The following is a 22,646-nucleotide window of genomic DNA, read 5'->3' as shown; positions in this document are numbered from 1 at the left end:
TGGGTTAAAAATTAATTTTAAAAAAAGGCACTAGAAGGGCTGACTGCACACGGTGGATAAAATGGCTGGCCGAGATGGGATGCATCCTAGATAAAAAAAACTGCAGATGCTAGAAATCTGAAATAAAAACAGAAGGTGCTGGAAGACTTGAGTGGCTGGGCTCAGTGACACAGCTGGTAGAGTTGCTGCCTTGCAGTTCCAGCGACCCAGGTTCAATCCTAACCTCGAGTGCTGTGGATGTGGAGTTTGCATGTTCTCCCTGTGACTGGGTGCTCTGGTTTCCTCCCACCTCCCAAAAACATGCAGATTGGCTGCTGTAAATTACCCCTAGTCTGTAGCTGAGTGGTAGAATCTGGGGATGTTGATGGAAATGTAGGAGAAATAAAATGGGTTTAGTTTAGGATTGGTGTAAATGGGTCCTTGATGGTCTGTGCAGACACAGTGGGCCAAAGGACTGTTTCTGTGCTGTATCGCTCTCTGACATGAAGCAAGTCAGGCAGCATCTGTGGAGAGAAGAACAAAGTTAATGTTTCAGGTCAAAGACCATTCATTAGAACAGGGAAAGAGAGAAAAGCAGGTTAGTTTTACATTGCAGAGAAGGTACAGGGGAGAGATGGACAGGACAAAGTGATGCATTTTGATAGGATGAATGAGAAGAGACAATATAAAACAGAAGACACGGTTCTAAAAGGATACAAGAACAGAAAGATCTGGGGGCTTGTATGCATAGTTGAAACTGGCAAGGCAGATTATGAGAGTGTATGTACCCTGTTCAGAGAAGTAAATTGGTTAATTATTGTCATATGTACCAAGGTGCAGCGAAAAACTTGTCTTGCATACCGTTCATAGATCAATTCATTACAACGGTGAATTGAGATAGTACAAGGTAAAACAATAACAGAGTGCAGAATAAAGTGTTACAGTTACAGAGTAAGTGCAGTGCTGGCAGGCAATAAGGTGCAGGTAGAATGTGAGGTCAAGAGTCCTTCTTAAAATACTAGGGAACAGTTCAGTAGTCTTATAACAGTGGGACAGAAGCTGTCCTTGAGCCTGGTGGTATGTGCTTTCAGGCTTTTGCATCTGTTGCCCGATGGGAGAAGGGAGAAGAGAGAATGACCCAGGCGGGTGGGGTCATTGATTATACCGGCTGCTTTACCGAGGCAGCGAGAAGTGTAGATAGAGTCTGTGGCCAGAAGGCTGGTTTCCGTGATGATAGAGTACAAGAGCAAGGACATCCTGATTAACCTTAATAACATGTGGGTTTTGGCCACAAATGTTGTATCCAGTTCTGGGTGCCACTCTTTAAAAAGATGTGAAGGCTTCAGAGACGGTGCAGAAGGGATTTACCAAAATGATTCCAGGAATGAGGGACTCTAGTTCTGTGGACAGACTGGAGAAACTGGGGTTGTTCTCCTTTGAACACAGGTTGCAAGTGGATCTGATGGAAATATTTAAAGCATGAAGCCTATGGACAGAATCCCATGGGAGGAGAGGTGAAGAACTAGGGTTCAAAGAATGGAGATAATAAAAGATCAAGAAGTGACAAGCAAAGTTTTTTTTTGCACGTCGCTCAGTTAAGCCCGGAATGCACTGCCAGGGATAGTAGAGGAGGCAGATTCAATTGTAGTGTTTGAAAGGGAGTTGGATAAATATCTGAAAGGCAAGAACTTTCAGGCCTATGGGATAGGGTAGGACAGGCAAGTGGAACTAGCAAGATTATTCTCACATTGAGCCAGTATGGAATACCTGGGCCAAATGGCTACTGTAACCATTCTGTAATCTGGAGACGTGTCAGCCCTGGCTGGATCGGTGGGGTTGAGGAAGGGGACACAGTTCCCTGTACTGAAGGGCACTAATGAATCAACAGTCTGTCAGCAGCAAGTTCATTTCCTGGCTGCCAGTTAGTTAATTCACTTCCATCTCAGAGTGTGCTTGAACCCATAACCCCCCCCCAGATTCCGAATTCAGTACTGTGACTAGTAGGTGTTTCTGCCATTTACTCAGTCCTTTGATTGTCTCCTGGCACCCTCGCCCAGTTCACTCCATGGGTTTTAGAGACGTGCAGAATATTTACTCATATCTTCCAAGCTTTGTGTGTCCTGTGTATCGAGAGGATTAAAAGCACTACTTCCCTCTACTGTGTAGGGTCTGCTTGCAATACATCCTCGCTTCAGTGTAGTATCCCTTTAAGTTAAAGTATGACTATGCAGGGGTGCTCTCCCTACCCATCCCTTTCCTTCTCAGGCATGCCTAGGAAAGATAATTCTCCCCATAAAACTCGCAAGAAATCCAGTCTCCAAGAAGCCCCACCAATTTTTACTGGAGTAAGGTCAGTGATTGCAGAGAAGGTCAGTGACCATATTCTGCCAAGGCATCATCAACGGTGTTTGCCAGGTGACAGAAATAACCCACAACACTCGTTCTGGGTTCTGTCAAGGCCACTCTGCTCCAGACCTCATAATATTCTTGGTCTAAACAAGGACCAAGGTATTTTAAGGTATTTAAGGTATTTATTTATTAGTCACATGTACATTGAAACACACAGTGAAAAGCGAACTGAATTCCAGAGGTGAAGTACGAGTGGCTGCCCTCAACATCAAGGCAGCATTTGAGCAAGTGTGGCTTTAAAGTAATGGGTGGGAAGTTCAAGGGAGATATCAGAGGAAGGTTTTTTACCCAGAGAGTGGTTGGGGCATGGAATGCGCTGCCTGGGGCGGTGGTGGAGGCAGGTACATGGGTCAAATTCAAGAGATTACTAGATAGGCATATGGAGGAATTTAAAATAGAGTGATATGTGGGAGGAAGGGGTTAGATAGTCTTAGGCGAGGTTTAAAAGTCAGCACAACATTGTGGGCCAAAGGGCCTGTATTATGCTGTACTGTTCTATGTTCTATAAGTAGGAGCCCTGGTAAAACTGAAGTCAGTGGACATCAAGAGAAAGGGCTCCAGTGGTTGGAAGATGGTGTGGTTGTTGAAGTCAGTTATCCCAAGCCCAGGACATCACTGCAGGAATCCCTCAGAGCAGAGTCCTAGGCACAGCCATCCTCTGTTGTTCCATCATCAGGTCAGAAGTGGCGATGTTCGCTGATGATTGCAGAATGTTCAACTCCATTCACAACTCTTCAGCAAATGATGCAGTCCACACCTGCGTGCTACAAGACCTAAACAATATTCAGGCATGAACTAATAAATGGCAAATAACACTTGCACAAAATAAGAACCAGTCAATTACAATCTCCAGCAAGAGCCTAACCACCAACCCTTGACATTTAATGGCATTTTCATCTCCAGCAACATCCTGAATCTTAACTGGATCAGCCCCATTTATACAATGGCTGCAGTAGCAGGTCATAGACTGAGTATCTGTGGCGATTAACTCGCCTCCTGACACCGCAAGTGCTTCCCACTATAAACAATGGACAAGAGAGGAGTATGATGGAGTGCTGTCCATTTGCCTGGATGGGTGAAGCTGCAGCAACTTCCAAGAAGCTCGGCACCATCCAGGACAAAGCATTCCACGTGACTGGCACATCATCCATCATCTACACATTCACTCACTCCACCACTATCATCCAGTGGCCACAGTATATCGCCTACAACATGCACTGCAAGTCCAACAGCACTTCCACACTCACACACTCTGCCACCAAAGACAAGGACAGCAGTCACACGGGGACACCATCACCTGCAGGTTCCCCTCCAAGTCACTCCCCACCCTGACTTGGAAATAAGTGGCTGCTCCTTCATCATACCCAACAACACTGTGGGTGCACCTTCACCAGGGGAAAGCAGTGGTTCAGAGGTGGCTTCCTACACCTTGTCAAGGGGAAGGAAGGCAATAAATGCCAGTAATGCCCACACCCCTGCCAGGTACACGAAACCAACAGTATCTCTCACTCCAATCTCCGGGTATTCCACTCAGCCTCCCTCACTGATTAACTGCCAGTTGATGGTGACTTTCGATTTGTTTTGCATTCGTTGAGAATTGATCCACGATTGTCTAACCTCAAATTATTGAGAGGCAGAAGCTATCATCTGTCTCTCGATATGTACTGGATTTGAATCCTGAGGGGAGACACTGGAATCTAAGCTAGTGTGGCCTTCAGTAAAAGAATGAAAGGGCTAAATGGAGTGATTTTGGAAGAGCTGCACTTTGGTCTGTTTACACACTCATTTACTCGTATCCCTCCAGGGAGGCAAGGGGGCTGACTGCATCTAAGTGTGTCACCACATGAAGGAATTAAGTCACCAGGTCCAGGCTGTGTCCAGCCAGTGGTGTCCACTGATACTTTAAGTGTGTTCATGAAGTTGGGTTAGGTGCTGGGTATTCAGTGATGCTGAGATTAACTGGGAACATTTGTAACAAATTAAAGAAAGGTTGATACAGTGAGAATGAAATGTGGGCATCAAACTGCCCACCCCATCTCAGTCATGCCTGTCACCAGTTGCTATTACTCCCTCTGTACTAATGGTGGTATCCAGGGTAGTGCTCGTATTCTAATAGTTGTGGATCAGTGCCACTTCGAGCTCTGGCTCAAACCAGTTTTAGGGTGGGTGTGTCATCACCAATGGCCTTTATGTACAACCACTCATCTATCAATAAAGCTTTCTATTTGTCTAGCACCTAAACCAACCATTGGAAAACCATTGAAATCTCATTAAGCTTCACAGCCATTGAAGTATCTTTTTCAGTGTAGTCACTGGTGTGATGCAGGCAATGTGGCACTCAATTTGCCCACATCAAGATCTCACAAACCACAAGTTATTAAAGACCAAATAATCAGTTGGTGACTTTTGGTAAAAGATAAATATTGGTCAAGTCTCCAGGGAGACCTTCCATATTGCCCTTTGAAATGGCACCAGTGGGACCTCATAGAAACACTCAGAGGACAGACATGAGCTGAGCTTCATGTCTCTTCCTTGGTGCAGGCTCACTAACAGTGCACCACTTCTCCAGTACTGCTCTTACAACAGTGCAGCACTCTCTCAGGACCCTGTCTCCAACAACGCAATGCTTCCTCAGTACTACCTCTCTGACAGTGCAACACTCCTGTCCGTGTGATCACACCACTTTCTCAGTCTTCCTCTCGGCAGTGTTGCACCTTCACTCTGGTGGGGAGATTGTTGAAAGTGAGTTGATCTATAGGATGAATGAGAAACTGCTCAACCTTCATCTCCTATAGAACCAAGGTCACGTCAACCTCGGTCAAACCAAGTGATCATTGACTCCTTCACACTAGGATGGGCATTACACTGAACATCCTGCTATCAAAGTTCCTCTACCAATCTGCCCCACCACACATCTGTGTTGTGACAGATCCATGATGATATACGAGAAAATGTGGATCAATTTTCTTATCTCTCAGTGAAGATCTCTGCTGCCTTTCTGACCACTTTGGAGACATTGACAAACAGACAGTGGGCACCTCAAAGCACAGAAGAAGCACCTCCAATGCTCTGTCTGCAAAATCCTCCAAGTCCATTGGCAGGGTAGACAAACCAACGTTAGGGTACTTTGTCAGGCTTGCCTCCCCAGACCCGAGCGGTAACCATGTTCAGTGGGATCCATTGGATGGACCACATCATCGTCATGCCTGACCCCAGACTCCCAAACAGGAGCTTCAAGATCACAAGCAATAGAAGCAGGAGGAGGCCATTCAGCCCCTCATGCCTGCGCCACCATTCGATAAGATTGTGGCTGATCGTTCACCTCTACGTCACTTAGTTGCACCAACCCCATACCACTTGATTCCCTTTGTATCTAAGAAAGGGAGCAGAAGCAAGTGTGAGGTGTTGCATTTTGGAAGGATAAATCAAGGGAGGACATACACAGTAAATGGTAGGGCACTGAGGAGTGCGGAGGAACAAAGGGATCTGGGAGTTCAGATACATAATTCCCTGAAAGTAGAGTCACAGGTAGACAGGGTTGTAAAAAAGGCTTTTGGCATCCTGGCATTTATAAATCAAAGTATTGAGTATAGGAGTTGGGATGTTATGGTGAGGTTGTATAAGTCATTGGTGAGGCCAAATTTAGAGTATTGTGTGCAGTTCTGGTCACCTAACTATAGGAAGGATATCAGTAAGATTGAAAGGGTGCAGAGAAGATTTACTAGAATGTTGCCGGGTCTTCAGGAGTTGAGTTACAGGGAAAGATTGAACAGGTTAGGACTTTATTCCTTGGAGCGTAGAAGAATGAGGGGAGATTTGATAGAGGTTTACAAAATTATGAGGGGTATAGACAGAGTAAATGCGAGTAGGCTCTTTCCACCTAGATTAGGAGAGATAAGTACGAGAGGACATGGCTTTAGGGTGAAAGGGGAAAGGTTTAGGGGGAACATTACGGGGAACTTCTTCACTCAGAGAGTGGTGGGAGTGTGGAACGAGCTGCCATCTGATGTGGTAAATGCGGGCTCGATCTTAAGTTTTAAGAATAAATTGGATAGATACATGGATGGGAGAGGTCTGGAGGGTTATGGACTGGGTGCAGGTCAATGGGACTAGCAGAATAAAGTTTTGGCACAGACTAGAAGGGCCGAATGGTCTGTTTTCTGTGCTGTAGTGTTCTGTGGTTCTATGGTTCTAAGCAAGCAGAGCAGAAGCCATTGTGAACACCAAGGTCCACTCGAGAGACAATCCATCATTCAGTGTTGCCCCTCCAATAGTGCAGCACTCTTTCAGCACTGCCCTTCTGGCTGCCGAATACTTGACTGTCCAGTGTTTGCCCTTTGCCAATTCAGTGAACTCTCAAAGTGGCACTGCTGACAGCATTGTGTTCCCTCAGTACTGCCCCTCCAATAGAGAAAAGGGAAAGAGTAAAGGAGAAAAAGGGTCAGGGAGAGTAGGAGAGGGAGATGGGAGAGAGAGTAAAAACAGAGACATTAGATATGGATAATGGGTCAGATAGCTAGATAAAGAGAGAGAGTGAGAGTGAGCCAGAGAAAGTCCAGCGGTGGGGAGGGGGGGGTCAGAGAGAGAGAGTCAGTGAGAGAGGTAGATAATGAGATTAAATCAATTGTGTATCCAGAGAGGTATGAGGCAGGCGGCAGCAGAGATTAATCTGCAGCAGGGAACTGGCTGGGATTGGCCCATTTAATGAGCGTTCCCTGGTACTCTGCTCCTCCCTCTGATTGCTTGTAATTTCAAAGGGGTTTTAAGAAAGCGAGTCTGGGGGTTATTAAAGTTCATCAGTGGCTGTTAGTGCAAGCGGTGTGTATGTGCATGTGTTTGTGTGCGTGTGTGTGTCCCTAGTGTGGTGCTGCTGAACACCTCCCCAACCCCCTCCTCCTTTACATCACTGACTGCAGCAAGGATACACAGGAACAGCTTGCAAGCTCTGTCTGTGCTGGGGTGACACAGGAGGCTGTAAACACTGTGCATTCTAGACATCTGAGCAAGAGAGAGAGGCCGGGTAGCAGTGAAAGGCCTCAAGCACTGCAAATGATCATCAATAAGGTTGAGACACTGTGACTCCTGTGTCCTTAAGGATTGACTGAGAGTGGTACCCAGTACACAGAGAGAGAGAGAGAGAGAGAGGCTCCATTTTACAGTGCCGTTTTCCTGGATTGAATGTGACAACCTTTGTGCTTCACCTTGCTGAGTGCTGGGGATTTCCATGCTGCCAGTTACGAACACAACTGGTGCGGAAGATGTGAGCAGGAGAGCCTGATGCAGCCTCACTCCTCTCCTCCACACTGCAGTGTACGGTGGGGAGTCAGAGTCTGCACTGCAGGGAGACATCTTGTCACTGGCTGCTTGCTTTGGCCTACCTCAGCTGGGACCTCCCGTGGCTTGCTCTTGCAGCATCGAGTGCCAAGCAGTGTCAGAGAAAGGGTGCCGGGAGTGGGGACAGTAGCTCGTCGCTGACAGTTCAGGTCCTGGCTCCTGCAGACTGCCTCAGACGGCATGCCAGATAGATGTCCATCGCCTGAGGTCAATCTGGATTAAAGTGCACTGGATGAGCTCTGAAAGCTCGGAGCCTTCTCCCTCGCTCGGACGTGGTTTTGGGAAGCTAGAGGACAGTGCCCGGAACGGGCACCCCGGATTGTTGGTGCAGAATTCCGCGCCGGAGCAGGCGCTCTCCGAGATTGGCTGCTGGTGTGGGTCCGTACGTTCCACAGGACAGCCAAGATGCCACTCGTTGACTTTTTTTGTGAGACCTGCTCCAAGCCCTGGCTGGTAGCCTGGTGGGGTCAGGTAGGACCTTGGTTATTGTGCTCCCCTCTTGTGTACCACCCACTGTAGCCCCGGCGCGGCCTCTGTCTGACCCAAGACCAGTGGCCTGCTTCCCAGGGCTCTGATTATCATTTACACCCACACTCCCACACTCACCCTACCTACTCAGAAGTGTGTGTGTGGATATGATAATTACGGTCTTGGGACAGGATTAAAGCCCCCACCCCCCTGTTCGTTCATTACCTGTGGTTGTTTGTGTGGGACAGGTCAGTGCTGAGGGAAGGAGCCCTGTTGTCCCCTGTTTCCCACCTTAAGGCCACTGAGGAGACTTTAAAGGGGGCGGAGGCAACCACCCAGGAAGTGGGAACTGGAAGGACAATGTTGGCCTGCTGGAGTTGCCTCCAACCTGTTCCCACACTCCGCCATCCAGATCTACCACCGGCCTGGCTGGTGACAAACTGAGAGCACTGGTCCTGGAGAGACACCAGTCCATCCCATCAGCCAATAGCAGTCTGTGCCCACCACAGTGCCAAAAGTGATTACAATCCTCTGAAGCATCCTGGGATATTTTCCCATGTGTAGGCCGCAATATAAATGCAGGTTCTTCTTGTGAAAGGTGGATGGGTGTTCCTGGAAGAGTGGAGCAGGCTCAAATGTGATGTCCCCCATAGTCCAATAGCCTACCCAGTGTTTGGGCTCATGGTCATGTGGTGACCAGAAACTGGTGCATGGAGTAAGCATCTGCTTCCTGGGTGGCTGGTGAAGAGGCAAAAGGATGCTAGATTTATAAAAACATATTTAAAACCAACATGTAGGTGACAGCTAAGATAATTTTATTGCTTAGTGTTTCAGTGTTCATTACATTTGTAAATTTATGTGATAGTTTTTTAAAGGTCTTCAGATTGTTTGTGATGAATTGGCATCCAGTCTGTCCAAAGTCACCAGTCTCCAATTCATGGAAACATGGATACTACACAGCAAGAGGCCACTCAGACCCTCATGCTTGTCCCAGCTCTTTGAAACAGCTCTCCAACTAGTCCCACTCCCCCACTCTTTCCCCACAACCCTACATCTTCAAGTATTTTTCCCAATTTCCTTTTAAAAGTTCCTATTGAATCTGCTTTCAGGCAGCGCATTCCAGATGATAATCGCAGCAAAACAACATTCTCCTAATCATCTGCCAAATCCCTTCCATCTGTGTCCGCTGGTCACTGACTCTCCTGTCAGCTGGAACAGTTTCTCTCTCTCCATTCAATCAAAGCTTTATGACTGATGTCAGCAAGGACAGATCTGAGACCCAGGTGTGATAGAGGGTCACACATAACTGTACCATACAACCAGTAAAACTTTGTGTGCTGCACTTAAACCAGCACCAATCCTTTGGCCCTAATGACCTGTTTCCAGGTCTGAAACATTGTAGATTAAAACACTGTTGGTCAATGTTGGATCACAGATGACACAGTACGCTGCAGTTTATCGTCCAGCTTGCTACACAGACCCTCGTGAGATCATACTGCCATCTGAATGTTTTGTACACCCTCACTGCATCTGCGTATACCCATTGCATACAATGCCAGGTGACCCATCTTACACCAATCCATTGCAACCAAATTCAGGTCAATTAAAACCAGTCTAAGCGAAACCCACCCAGCACAACATAGGTCAAACTTTTGTAGACCAACTCAACCCCACCCAACCCAGACAAAGACTATAGAGCCCAGCCCAGCCCAGACCAAGCTTGTAGAATCCAACCTGGCCAAGACCGGCCCAAGCTGATAAAGAGCAGCCCACTCATCCCAGCCTAGCCCAAATCTAACCCACTCATCCCTGTCCAACCCTAATAAGATAACTTAGCCGAGCCTAACCCAACCTAAGCCAGGTCAATCAAACCCACCTTAAAAGAGGCCAGTCCACCCCAAAGGGCCCAGGACAATCCAGCTCAACCCAGTATAGTCCAGAAACACAGTCCAGCCCAGCTCAACCTGGACCAGCCCAGCATGACCCTGCCAAACTTAACCCACTGTGACTCAACCCAACCTATCTGAGGCCAGGCCATTCCAATCAAAGACAACTCAGTCAAGCCTCACACAACCTAAGGAAACCAAACTCAGACCAACTTAACTTAGCCCTATCTAGTCCAGCCAATCTCAATACAGCCCAGTTGAATTTAGTCCAACCCAGCCTAGCCCAGACTACACCTGTCTAGCCAACTGATCCAGCACATCCCAGTCACTTCCTTAGATTCAGTAAAGGACTGGCTGGTGACATTGATCTGACATTCTGTTTGTGGCACCAGTCACTGCAAGTCTAATTAATTTGCAGTTGCCATAGGATGTGCATAAAACACTCTTGATGATGTTTGAGGTGACTTCAAAGTAGAATAATGAATGCTGCTGTTCAGGGCGATCTGAATGCTCATCTACAGGAAACACAAAGTTATCACCCAGGTGTAGAAAGTAATCAGGGAAGTAAATGGGAAGTTCGCCCTCATTGTAAGGGCAATGGAGTATAAATGTAGGGCTGTCTTGATACAAATGTACTGGGCTTAGTGTGAGTACACCAGGAGGACTTTGTACAGCTTTGGTACACTTGTTTATGGAAGGAGATATTTGCCTTGAAGGAAATGGCTTGGTTTCTTGGTTTTTTGGTTGAGGGGATTGCCTTGTGAGAAAGGGTTGAGTAGATTGGGCCTAAACTCTGAAAGAAGAAGTATGTGAGGTGATCTTATCGAAAGAGATAAGATTCAGAGGGGAGGTGGCCAGAGTAGATGCTGTGAGTATAGTGACTAGGAGCAGGAACCCAGCCTGTACAATCCATAGCACTGCACTGACTGAGAACTAGGCCCTGGGCAAAGCTCCTCACAGCAGGCTTTGTGCACCCAATCTATCTTGCTTCCAAATGCCAGCCTGCTCCTATGAAAGACTGCACCTCAGCCCCAGCTCACACCCACTGAGCCATCCAGGAAAATCCTGTCCCTGGCCCGTCACTTGTTTGTCTGGGAACGACTATTCTGGCTGAGCATGAGCACCACACTACTGCAGTGTGTTTCTGCAGCTCTACATCCGCTGTCTTGCAAACGCTGAGTCTGACTCAGGCTGTACCTGACCCGGAAGTGCTCCCTTTGATCACTTGGCCCTGTCACCTGAGCCCTTCGTCCTTACATTACTGCATCTCAGCGTTAACTTCACACCAAGATAAGCGTGAAGGTTTCAAAATGCAAAATCTTACAGCATTTCCTTCTAGAAAAATATTTTCATGTTTTTGCCGGATAGAGAGATGAGCTGTTACCATAGCAATATCTCACATCCCTCAACATGAAAGGTAGCTCTAGATTAGTACTCTCCTCTCTACTCTCCAGTCTTAGTCCTGATGCAGGGTTTCGACCCAAAACGTTGACAGTTCCTTTCTCCCCCCCACACATGCTGCTTGACCCAGAGTTCCTCCAGCAGATTGTTTGTTGCTCTAGATTAGTACTTTCCCACTTGTGGATCCCAGACAGGAGGGAATTTAAATGTGAGATGATACATTTTGGGAAGGCAAACAAGGGAAGTATGTGTACAGGAAATGATAGGGCCCTAGGGAGTGTTGATGAACAAAATGACCTTGTTTGTCCTTGGGACACAAGTCCATGGATCCCTGAAAGGAGAACAGGTGGGTAAGGAGGGGAAGATGTATGGGATGCTTGGCTCAACTGGCCATGGCATAGAATCGATTGTTTCTGTGCTGCTCGACTCCCCTCTGTGCACAGTGCACATGAATGCACTCAGATATCTATACAGGTGAACAAAGACAGGGACATGTATATAGGCACACAGTTAGAGACATAAACACACATGGACTGACACATGACACATACTGATATCATACACAAACACACTCTGAAACGTTCACACACATGGATCAGATGGGAAGTAATTATTATTCCATGTTATCTGCTGTGTTACCAGCCCCCCTGTGTAAGGTGTTAACCCATTTCCTTTGCTGACCCTCTGGGGTATTAGTGACGTGAAACAGTCCTTTTAAGATCTGTCTGCATATTTGAAAAACATACTTCAGCAGCTGTTTTTGCAATTCTTTGGACTTGCTCTGTATTTTCCACAGGCTAATGAGAAATTTTTGGCTGTTCGGTGTGGGTGAGTGGGAACCAGAGGATGGGGAGGGACTGGAACAGACGGGGTGACTGAGAGAGTGAGTCAGAATTGGACAGAGGGCAGAGAGAGATGGTGAGCAGTGTTAACTATAGTGGTGCTTCATGCTGCTTCCGCCTTGTGAACTTTGGGGATGCTGATTCAATAGTTAGCAGTGATGTCCACACTGACTCCATCCCTTCCCTGGTGTCTCACTAAGGCTTGACTCTTTTATTGCATCTTAAACTTAAGACCCCAGAAACACTGCATTGCTGAGGCTGCTTTAAATTAAATTTGCCAGCAGTACTGGCAGCCACATCTCCTTTAATCCCCCACCACCAGGACCACTCCCCAGATATTTGGCACCTACAGTCTCTATCAATGTGTGCATAAGCCATCCCTGCCCCCACGGACCATACTGGCTGTCTGTCCCAGTGTACTGAGCGCAGATCTTTACCAAATCCCATCCTGTACTGAGTGCTGCAGCTGCTGGAACCTCCCAGTCCTCTTCCATCTTCTGAATCCACTCCTGTGCGACCCTGACCCAATGGAATGCCAATTTTCTCCCCTGCCCTCCCATGGGCTGACCTCCAAGGGGCATTGGGGATGTTCTGATACCTTGAGTGGAGGTTGGTAGAGTCCCGACTGAACCCAACCCATCCTCACTCACATCCATGGCTGGGCATTGGACACAATGGTTCTCCATTGACCCGGTGGCCCAGAGACTGGCCATAGTCTGACGTATTCAGCGCACGGACAGAGTCTTGGGATCATTCATTGAATTCACCCTGTTTTAAACCTGATGGATATCAAGAACGTGCAGAATCGACGTGGGATGTGGGACATCATTTGTGGGGAGATCCTGGAGAGCTGGGGATGCCCTCCTGGGAGCAGAGAAGGTTAAGGCAAGACTGAATAGAGGCTTCAAAATCAGGAAGGGGTTTTGATAAAATAAATCAGGTGAAACTATTTCCAATAGGTGGGGGGGAGAGATGGTGGTGACTGGAGGTTTATGGATTTAAGATGATTGGAAAAAGGACCAAAGGGAAGACTTTCGCTTCTTATGCAGGGAATCTGGAATGTGCTTCCTGGGAGAGTGCTGGAAGCAGATTAAATCAGAATCAGATTTATTATCACTGATTTAGATGACGAGAAATTTGTTGTTTTGCGGCAGCAGTACACTGCAAACGTAAAATTATTATAAACATAATAAATAGTGTAAATAAAAAAGGAAGAACATTCATGGGTTCATGCACCATTCAGAAATCCGATGGCAGAGGGGAAGAAGCTGTTCCTCAAAAGAGGTTAGATAAATAATGGAAGAAGGGACATTAGCAGGAAAAGAGCAAGGGAATGAGACTTATTGGAGAGCCAGCATCTATATGCTGCCATCTACCTCTGTCTTTTTCCCCCATCATTGCAACACCTGCCCAGGTAGAGAGGCTGACCCTGCACTGGAAGCCTCAGTGACACAGGGGAAGCTGATTATCCCGTCAGCAGCTGGTACAAAGAGTCTTGGCTTCATATCTCTGGGCACTGTATGCATTAGTGGAGCCAAGCTTGGCCTGGGTCCCATAGGGACAGTATGTCATGGTGCTGAGGAACTCAAGAGAACCCCGTGGCTGTGCTGCACCTCAGATGGGACCACCACCCCAGGATATGCAGATCCAGTCACTGCACAGTTCCTGCAACTGCTATAATAATTACCTCAGTTTACTCAGTTTGCCGTCAGTGTTGCCAAAGCCTGGGAGAGGCAGGTGGGCACCAGAACAACTCTGTGGGCAACACGTCCTTGAGAGTGCAACTAAACTAACCCGGGGCTCCTCAGTGTGCCCCCACCATCTGCAATGTACAGGAGAGAAGCAGGATTTAAAGGGTTCTGCTGTGAAGTAGGAGGAGATGGTTTGACCAGACCCATGTGGCCCTTGTTCCCACAGACCGATACATTTTTAGACTTTTATGACGAACTTGCAGATTCTAAGTATATTCCCAGATGGAAGTGGTTATCTCTGAATTTCATCAGGCTCAGTCACCTAGTCTGTCGCCTTAAAGCAACATGACCAGATGTTGGCAGTAACACCAGCTTGCTGCCCCCACCAAGTGTCCTCTGAGGCCGTGACCACCTCCCCAGGCCAAGGGTGACACCCACAGGCTCACGAGGTGTCCATATCCCCTCCCAGTGTCCCTGCCTCTGACCCAAAGCAGCTTGAGGGATCTTGGGATGCCTCCCCTGGAGATCCAATCCATCCCACAGATCCATTACCCTAGCCCGATCCTCCCCTCCCTACGGATATTCCCCTCCCCACAGTCCATCCCTCCCCCATGGATCCACACCCTACACATGTCCTCCCCCTTTACAGATCCTCCACTCTGCAGATCAACCTGTCCCCAACAGGTCCAGCCCACCCACCAGATGCACACCTCCCTATGAATAAATCCCACACCCATGAATAAATCCATCCACTATGGATAAATTCCTCACCCATGGATAAATTCCTCTCCCACAGATAAATCCTTCTTCTATGAATAAATTCCTCCCCCATGGAAAAGTCCCTCACTACGAATAAAGTCCTCCGTCATAGGTAAATCGCTCTTCAACGGATCTCTCTGTTTCCCCCTTGGATCGCCACGCTGTGAGCTGGTGGCAGTGGGCAGACTCTGGCCAACCTTGGCTGGTGTCTGAGTTACTCCAGGCTGCTGGCAGGGAGGGACCAGCCTCTGGAGACACCTGGCTCTCAGGTGAGGGTGGGACTGTGCTGGATCGGGACGCCCCAGGTTGTCCCCATTCTCACAGGGATCTGACAAGACAGATGTATACTTTTAGAGTCATACAGCATGGAAACAGGCCCTTCGGCCCAACTGGTCCATGCTGACCAAGACACCCATCTAAGCCGGTATTTGGCTCAAATCCCTCTAAACCTTTCCTATCCATGTACCTGTCCAAGTGTCTTTTAATTTTAATTGAATTAAAAGTTTCTTTTAATTCTTCTGTGTCGGTTTGGGCAAGGACCTGAGAATGAGGAATCGTGGATTCCAGGACGTGCTGGCCTGCAGTGCCACTGCCCCACCGAGAGGGCAGTCTGCTTCAGTGCTGCACTCCAACAGTGCAGCATTCCCAGTTATGGTCCTCTGACAACGCTGCCCCTCTTGCTGCCCCTCTGACAGTGCAGCACTCCCTCAGTACTGCCCCTCTGACAGGGTGGTGGGTTGCTGTGCTCGCAGAGTTAATTCACTGCTTCCCAAAGGATCGTTGATCGTTGCCTGGGATAGTCATCAGTGGTCAGTCAACGTTTCCCTTGGGATTTGGCCAGAGGTCCTGGCAATCAGTGGTGGCAGTGCTGGGAGCACTCCAAGGGTTTGATTTCCAAGTGGGTCGGTGAATTAGCTGCTCCCTTTCCTCACAGCGACCCTCCTGAATTCCCTGCATTCTGCAAGTACAAGGAATCTGACCAATAGTTAGAAGAAGATCCTGGGATTTCATTACAACAACGTCAGTTATACTCTGTTGAGAGTGGCTGCGAGAAAAGCAGTTTCTTAGAAATAGGGTGAATTCCCGGACTTATCCCAGTGTACGACACCTGGCTCTGCAGGCAGCTTCATCCCCGACCACCTCCCGACCCAGTGCAGAGTTCAGGCTCCTGCCACAAAGCCGCCATGCCGGATTATCTGTTCTCGGTGTCCTGGAGTTACATTAAGGTGAGGGCTGATCGTTGGGGGTTGTGTTGGGGTTGGTGTTTAGGGTGGTGGTTAAGGAGAGGTGAACAGACTGAGCAGTCGACAAAACGATCACAGTTAAAATATGAAAAGGAGAAAAAAGATCAGAATTAGAATTATTATCACTGATTTATCTGACGTGAAATTTGTTGTTTTGTGGCAGCAGGACTGTGCAAAGATATAAAAATTACTATAGATTATAAAAAAAATAAATAGTGCAAAAAAGGGAATAATCAGGCAGTGTTCATGCGTTCATGCACTGTTCAGAAATTTGATGGCGGAGGGGAAGAAGCTGCTGCTAATGATTGAGTGTGGGTCTTCGATACAGCCAGAGGAATGGAGGTGCTCGATGTTAGAGGGGCAGTACTGAGGAGATCTCTGGAATCCTGTACCCCAGAGAGTCATGGGGGCTAGTTCAGTGTTTAAACTGGAGGCAGATCAGTGTTTGAAAGATCAGGGGGATTGGGGACACTGGCCATCTGGCTCGGAGGAGTTACAGCATGGGATAGGTCAGCCGTGATGGTAGTGAGGGGTAGGCCAGGTTGGAGAGCTTGAGTGGCCTCCTCCTGCTCCTCTTTCCTTGTGTGTGTCGTGTTCTTGTGTTCCTTTGGCTCACGATCCGTTCCTGTGGTCAGTGACTGCGTTCTTCTCCCTGCGCTGTGTTGGCTGAGCTAGTCGCTCCTCGACGAGTCCACACTGGGCCTTCGTGCCCTCATTAGTCCTGCCCAGTCAGGCACACAGAGTCTTGCTGTACAGTGGGTGAGGTTTGGACCCATGGAGTTGAAAGATTGTTGCCCACTGGCTACAGGGTGGCCCCCATAACTCTGGGGGGAGGCCATGGATCCGTCAGTTACAGGTTCCCATTGCTGTCTGTAAGGAGTTTGTATGTTCTCCTGTGTCTGTGTGGGTTTCCTCCGGGTGCTCCGGTTTCCTCCCACATTCCAAAGACGTACGGGTAGGTTATTTTGGGTTTAAAATGGACTGCGCAGACTCGTTAGGCCAGAAGGGCCTGTTACCACGCTGTAAATAAAAAAAAGTGGTGGGGTTGGTTGGTTTGGGGACTGGGCTGAGTGAAGCGGCAGGGAGCATTGGACTTACACCCGCTCCTCTTTCTTGTCTACAGTTTAAGAGGATGCTGAACCGGGAGCTGACGCACCTCTCGGAGATGAGTCGGTCTGGGAACCAGGTCTCGGAGTACATTGCCAGCACCTTTCTTGGTGAGTGTGGAGCCCTCTCTCGGGGAGACATGGAGGGAGGCAGCACCCTGGGGAGATGGGGAGGGAGGGAACACCCTGGGGAGACGGGGGTGGAGGGAGCACCCTGAGGAGACAGAGAAGGAGGGAGCACACTGGGGAGACAGGAAGGGAGGGAGCACCCTGGGGAGACGGGGATGGAGGAGCACCTTGCGGAGGCAGGGATGGAGGAGGCACCCTGGGGAGACAGGGAGGGACGACGATCCCTATGAGACAGGGAGAGCCTTGAAGGAGTAATTGCTCTGAGGATGTATCCCCTGACGGAGGAATCTACATTGAGGGTGATAGTTCTAGGAAAAGGGACATTTAAGACTCAGATGAGTCGGAATCTCTTCTGTCAGAGAGCAGTGAATCTTTGCAACTCTTTACTCCAGAGAGCGCTTGCCATTAATTACAGACAAGGCTGAGAGAGATTTTGGACCACAGAGGACCCAGGGTGATGGGAATTGGACAGCGAGTGGAGCTGAGGTCAACAGTCGGGTCAGCCGTGATCTTATTGAAAAGTGGAGCAGCCTGGAGGGGCCATGTGGCCTCTTGCTGTTTCTCTGATAGAGGGAGAGACCCTCGGGAGAGACAGGGAGGGGTTGAAGGACTTGGGGAGGCACAGAGAGGAACAGCTGGGAGTAGCAACAGAGAGAAGACACCAAGGGCAGGGGAAGACCGTCAGGAGAGAGGGGAACTGTGGAGAGATTGGTTCTACTTTCTAGGAGGTCAGTTTAAGGAGGCTTGAAGTCCATCCAAGAGTAAGTAGACACTAGTGAACTCCTGTATGTGTGTGTGCGTGCGTGCATGCGTGTGTTGTGGGTTTGTGTGTCTGTGGGTTTGTGTATCTGACTTTAACTGTGGATGATGTGTTATATATGGACTTCCAAAAGATGTTTGATAAAGAGCCACATAATGGGCTTGCTGTTAAGATTGAAGCCTATGGAATCAACAAGTTGTGGCAGCGTGGTTAGATTAGAGTAATAACAGGAAACAAAGCAGTGGTGGAAAAGAAGAGAAAAAGCAAAGTGCTGAAATCCAAAATATAAACATGATGCTAGAAGTACTCTGCAGGTTAGGTAGCAGATGAGCAGAGACAATTCTGGTCAGATGCTGCCTGATCTGTTGAGTATTTCCAGCACTCTGTTTTTGTTATGGTGGTAGTGAAAGGTTGTTTTTTAGTCTGGAGGGAAGTGTTTTGTAGAGGTCCCCAGGGTTAGTGCCAAATCTGCTGCTTTTCTTAATGTATATTAATGACTTGGCCTTGGGTGTATATGCAGGACTTCCAAATTTTCAGATGACTCAAGGCCTGGAGATGTGTTGAACAGTGAGGTCAGGCTGCTGGAATAGGGCGGATGAGATTTACTGCAGAGAAATGGTAAGTATTATGTGTTGGCAGGAAGAATGAGAAATAGCAACATCAACGACAGGGTGCAGTTCGAAAGGGGTACAAGACAGCAGGATATCTGGGAGTATATGTGCATAGTGTTGAAAGTGGAAACGCAGGTTAGAAGTGGAGGCATAGAGAACAAGAGTAAGGATGTCCTAAAGAGCCTTTTACACAGCACTAGCTTGACCACAATTGGAGTATTGTGTCCAGTTCTGGACACCAGACTTTAGGAAAGATGTAAAAACTTTGGAGAGGATACTGAAGGAATTTACCAAAATGATTCCAGGGATGAGGGATTTTAGTTCTGGTGATAGGCTAGAGATGCTGTGGTTATTTTCCTTGAGATGTTGTGTGAGAATCTTATAGAAGTATTTAAATTCATGAAGGGTATAGACAGTCGGTAGAGGGAAAGTATTCCTTTTGGGGAAGTAGGAGGCAAAGACTGAAGGTGGTTGGCAAAAATAACATGGCGAAACCTTTTAGAGACAGGTGAGTGGTTAGGGTCTAGAACACACTGCCAGTGCTGGCAGTGGAGGCGGATTCAATTGTACCACTCAAACAGAAGCTGGGTAAATCCCTGAATGAAAGAATCCGCAGAATATGTGAAGAGAGCAGATAGGACACTCCTGCACCCTGTGGAAACTGTCAATTTTATCACCTTTGGTACTAACTTCCAGCCTGCTCTCATATTCACTTGGACCATTTCCAATACTTCTCTCCATTTTCTGGATCTCTCTGTCTCCATTTCAGGAAACAAACTGTCCACTGACATTTACTATAAACTCAGTGACTCCCACAGCTACACCTCTTCCCATTCTGTCTCTTGTATGGACGCCATCTCTTTCTCCCAGTTTCTCTGTCTCTGACACATCTACTCTTAAGATGAGGATTTCCATTCCAGGCCATCTGAAATGTCCTCCTTCTTAGGAATTATGGATCCTCTTTACTGTGGTTAATGGAGCCCTCCCTCGTTTTTCCCGTTTCCCGGTCTTCTGCTCTCACCCACCCTCCCTCCAGACAGAATAGCTATAGTTTTCCTCTAGTCCTCACCTATGAGCCTCCACATCCAGCACATCATCCTTTGTTACTTCCACCAGCTGTTATGAGATCCCACCACTACCACATCTTCTCTTCCCCACTCCCTTTCTGCCTTCCACAGGGACCACTCTCTCCGTAATTCCCTGGTCCACTCTTCCCTCCACACCACCCTCCCTGACCCCTGCTACTTTCCCCTGTAGCCACAGGAGGTGCAACACCTGTCCCTGCATCTCCTCCCTCACCAACGTCCAAGGACCTAAACAGTCCTTCCAGGTGAGGTAAAAGTTCACTTGCACCTACCCCAACCTCACCTACTACATTCAGTGCTCCCAATGCCGCCTCCTCTATATTGACGAGACTAAGTGCAGACAGGGCAACCATTTGCAGTGCAGCTGTGCCCTGTCCGCAGTGGCCATCCCGAGCTCCCGGTTGAATGCATTTCAGTTCCCCTTCCCATTCCCATGCCGGCCTGTCTGTCCATGGCCTTCATCACTGCCAGGGTGAGAGACCTCACACAAACAAGAGGAACAACACCTCATATTCCACCTGGGTAGTCTACAACCCAGTGGTATGAACAGAGAATTTTCCAATTTCAGCTAACCCCTGTCTCCTGTGTTCCCCTCTCGATCTCCTTCCGATCCACCTCTGGTCCTCCCATTTTTGTTCCCTTTCCCGCTCCCCCGCCAACCCCCGTCACCCCTTTCCATCCCCCTCCCCCCCGTAGTTCCATCCACCTATTGCCCACACACTTCACACCCCCTCCCCCATCTGGTTCCATCCTGCCCTTCACCTTTCCTTTAAATGGTTCCCATTATCACCTTCCTTACCGATCAGATTCCAGCATATATCCCTCCAGCCTCTGTCTCCACCTTCACCCTCCCCTCACCCTCCTGGGTCCTTCTGCCCATCTTCCCTCACCCCTTCTCAGTCCACCAATCACCGACCAGCCTCTGTCTCACCACTCCCCCTCTCTCTGCACCAGCCGCCTCCCCTCTCCACTCTCAGTCCTGATGCAGGGTCTTGACCCAAAATGTCAACAATCGCTCTCCCCCCACAGATGCTGCTCGACCCACTGAGTTCCTCCAGCAGATGGTTTTTGGTCTAGGTGAGGGGACGAGTGAGATTGCTGTCATGTAGAGCTGTACAGACCTGACAGGTCGAGTGAATGACACTGTGTTGTAACCATTTCCTGACAGCGTTCGTGTGTGTGTGTGTGTGTGTGCATGTGTTCACTTGTGTGTGTCCTGCATGTTCACTCGTGTGTGTATTTTATGTGACTGTGTGTGTGTTTGGTGTGTGTTCATGTGTGGGTACATGTGTCTGTGTCCAGGATCCTTCCCTTTCTCTCAGCACAGTACAGTAAGACCGTGTAGTTGAGGTTTTTCTCTCCTCTCCCCCTCAGTGTGCCATTTCACACATCACTGCTTGGGTTTAATTTGATGTCCCATGCACCACATTTTCAGACAAGCAGAATGAAGTGGAGATCCCACCACCCACCCCGAAGGAGCGGGAGAAGAAATCGAAACAGCCCATGTGTCAGATCAGCGGAGTGAAGAAACTGACCCACAGCTCGAACCTCAGCGTCACCAACTCCTCGATCCCTAGATTCGGAGTGAAGACCCAGCAGGAAGATGCACTGACCAAGGTAACGACAGAGAGTGGGTTCTGACAGCGAGTCTGCCAGCCCAGTGCCACACTGCCCCTCAGTGAGTGAGATCCCTGCAACATCAGGGGCAGCGGCTGGTCCTCTCTGGTACTGAGCAGAGAAAGCCAGGTTACACACCTGTCTGCGCTGACTGGTTTTGGCCACGAGCTGGACAGGAGTCCACCGACTCCTTCACTTCTAGTCGCAGCTCAGTGACGTCTGCTGCCAAGTGCACAGCTGACTGTTGGACGGTTGTGGTGTGTGGGCAGGGGATGGGGACCAGGAACACACACAGCAGTAACACCATGAGATCTGAGCAGGGGCTGTCCTGTGGGGAGGGTCAGCACTGTCAGGGGAGGATGGGAGGAGGCAGTACAAATGGCCAGTGTGGGTGGATCAGGTACTGATATAACGCTGGTCCTCACAGATTTTACAATGTTGCCCTGCTTTTTACAGGAACTCGATGACCTGAATAAATGGGGCCTTAACATTTTCCGGGTGTCTGAGTTCTCCAACAACAGGCCCCTCAGCTGCATCATGTATGCCATCTTCCAGGTATGGACTCAGCAATCATGCCCCTCGGTCCCTCTTTATTCATGGGGATGGTTGCACACTGAGTTACTGTACAGAGTCACTGATTTTTCAGGGTAAAGTTCATTCAGTGGGTCACTGTACAGGGATATTATTCATTTCGAGGAAGAGTTGCCCACTGTATAACAGCATTGTCACTATTTATTCAGGGTGGGGGTCATTCACTGGGTAACTGTACAGAATTGTAATTTATTTATAATATTTGCAAATATATAACACAGCACATTTTCATGTTATGTCATCATTCACAGCACAAGCTATAATGTCCCATTTACTTCCAAGATTTACATCAGCACAGCATCAATTTTCCTCTCACTTACATTCCCTGAGCAATCAAGGGTTTCTTTACACGAGTTCAAGCCTCACAGTGTGCAGTGATAAGGCCTGAAGCTGTGGCTGTTCACCGTAGTGTCTCTGTGGCAGTCAGACCAAGCTTCAGGGTGTCCCTCTGCACGCGGTTCTGGACCTTGGAATGTGCCGGACTGCAACCGTTCTTTGTAGACGGCTCGTTCCACTGGAAGGCCAGCACGTTTCAGGCAGACCAGAGGTGCCTTTCATCAAGTTGATGATCTTCCTGCAGCAGTTGGTGTTTGTCTCAGTGTGTGTACCCGGGAACAGCCCACTGAGCACAGAGTCCTGTGTAACACAGCTGCTTGGGATGAAGATGGACAAAGACCACTGCATCCCTTTCCAGACCCTTCTTGAAAAATACATTTCCAGAAGGAGATGGAATG

The 22,646-nt window shown here is 48.4% G+C and overlaps 1 protein-coding gene across 8 annotated transcripts in view; it reads left to right on the top strand.

Moving 5' to 3' along the window:
* pde4a (phosphodiesterase 4A, cAMP-specific) overlaps positions 1-22,646 on the top strand; it is a 282,023-nt gene that overhangs the window by 244,933 nt on the left and 14,444 nt on the right. For 7 of the 8 annotated variants that reach the window (XM_052042270.1, XM_052042267.1, XM_052042268.1 and 4 more), the window contains 3 exons: positions 17,137-17,230; positions 21,140-21,321; positions 21,778-21,876. In XM_052042270.1, coding sequence (XP_051898230.1) covers positions 17,137-17,230; positions 21,140-21,321; positions 21,778-21,876 — 375 coding nt within the window. Of the gene's footprint in view, positions 1-7,407; positions 8,194-17,136; positions 17,231-21,139; positions 21,322-21,777; positions 21,877-22,646 lie in introns of those variants that run through there. The other variant, XM_052042274.1, reaches the window with a different exon arrangement.

This window comes from Pristis pectinata, chromosome 31 (assembly GCF_009764475.1).
Source record: "Pristis pectinata isolate sPriPec2 chromosome 31, sPriPec2.1.pri, whole genome shotgun sequence".
Taxonomy (NCBI): domain Eukaryota; kingdom Metazoa; phylum Chordata; class Chondrichthyes; order Rhinopristiformes; family Pristidae; genus Pristis; species Pristis pectinata.
This window is presented reverse-complemented; position numbering and strand designations above follow the sequence as displayed.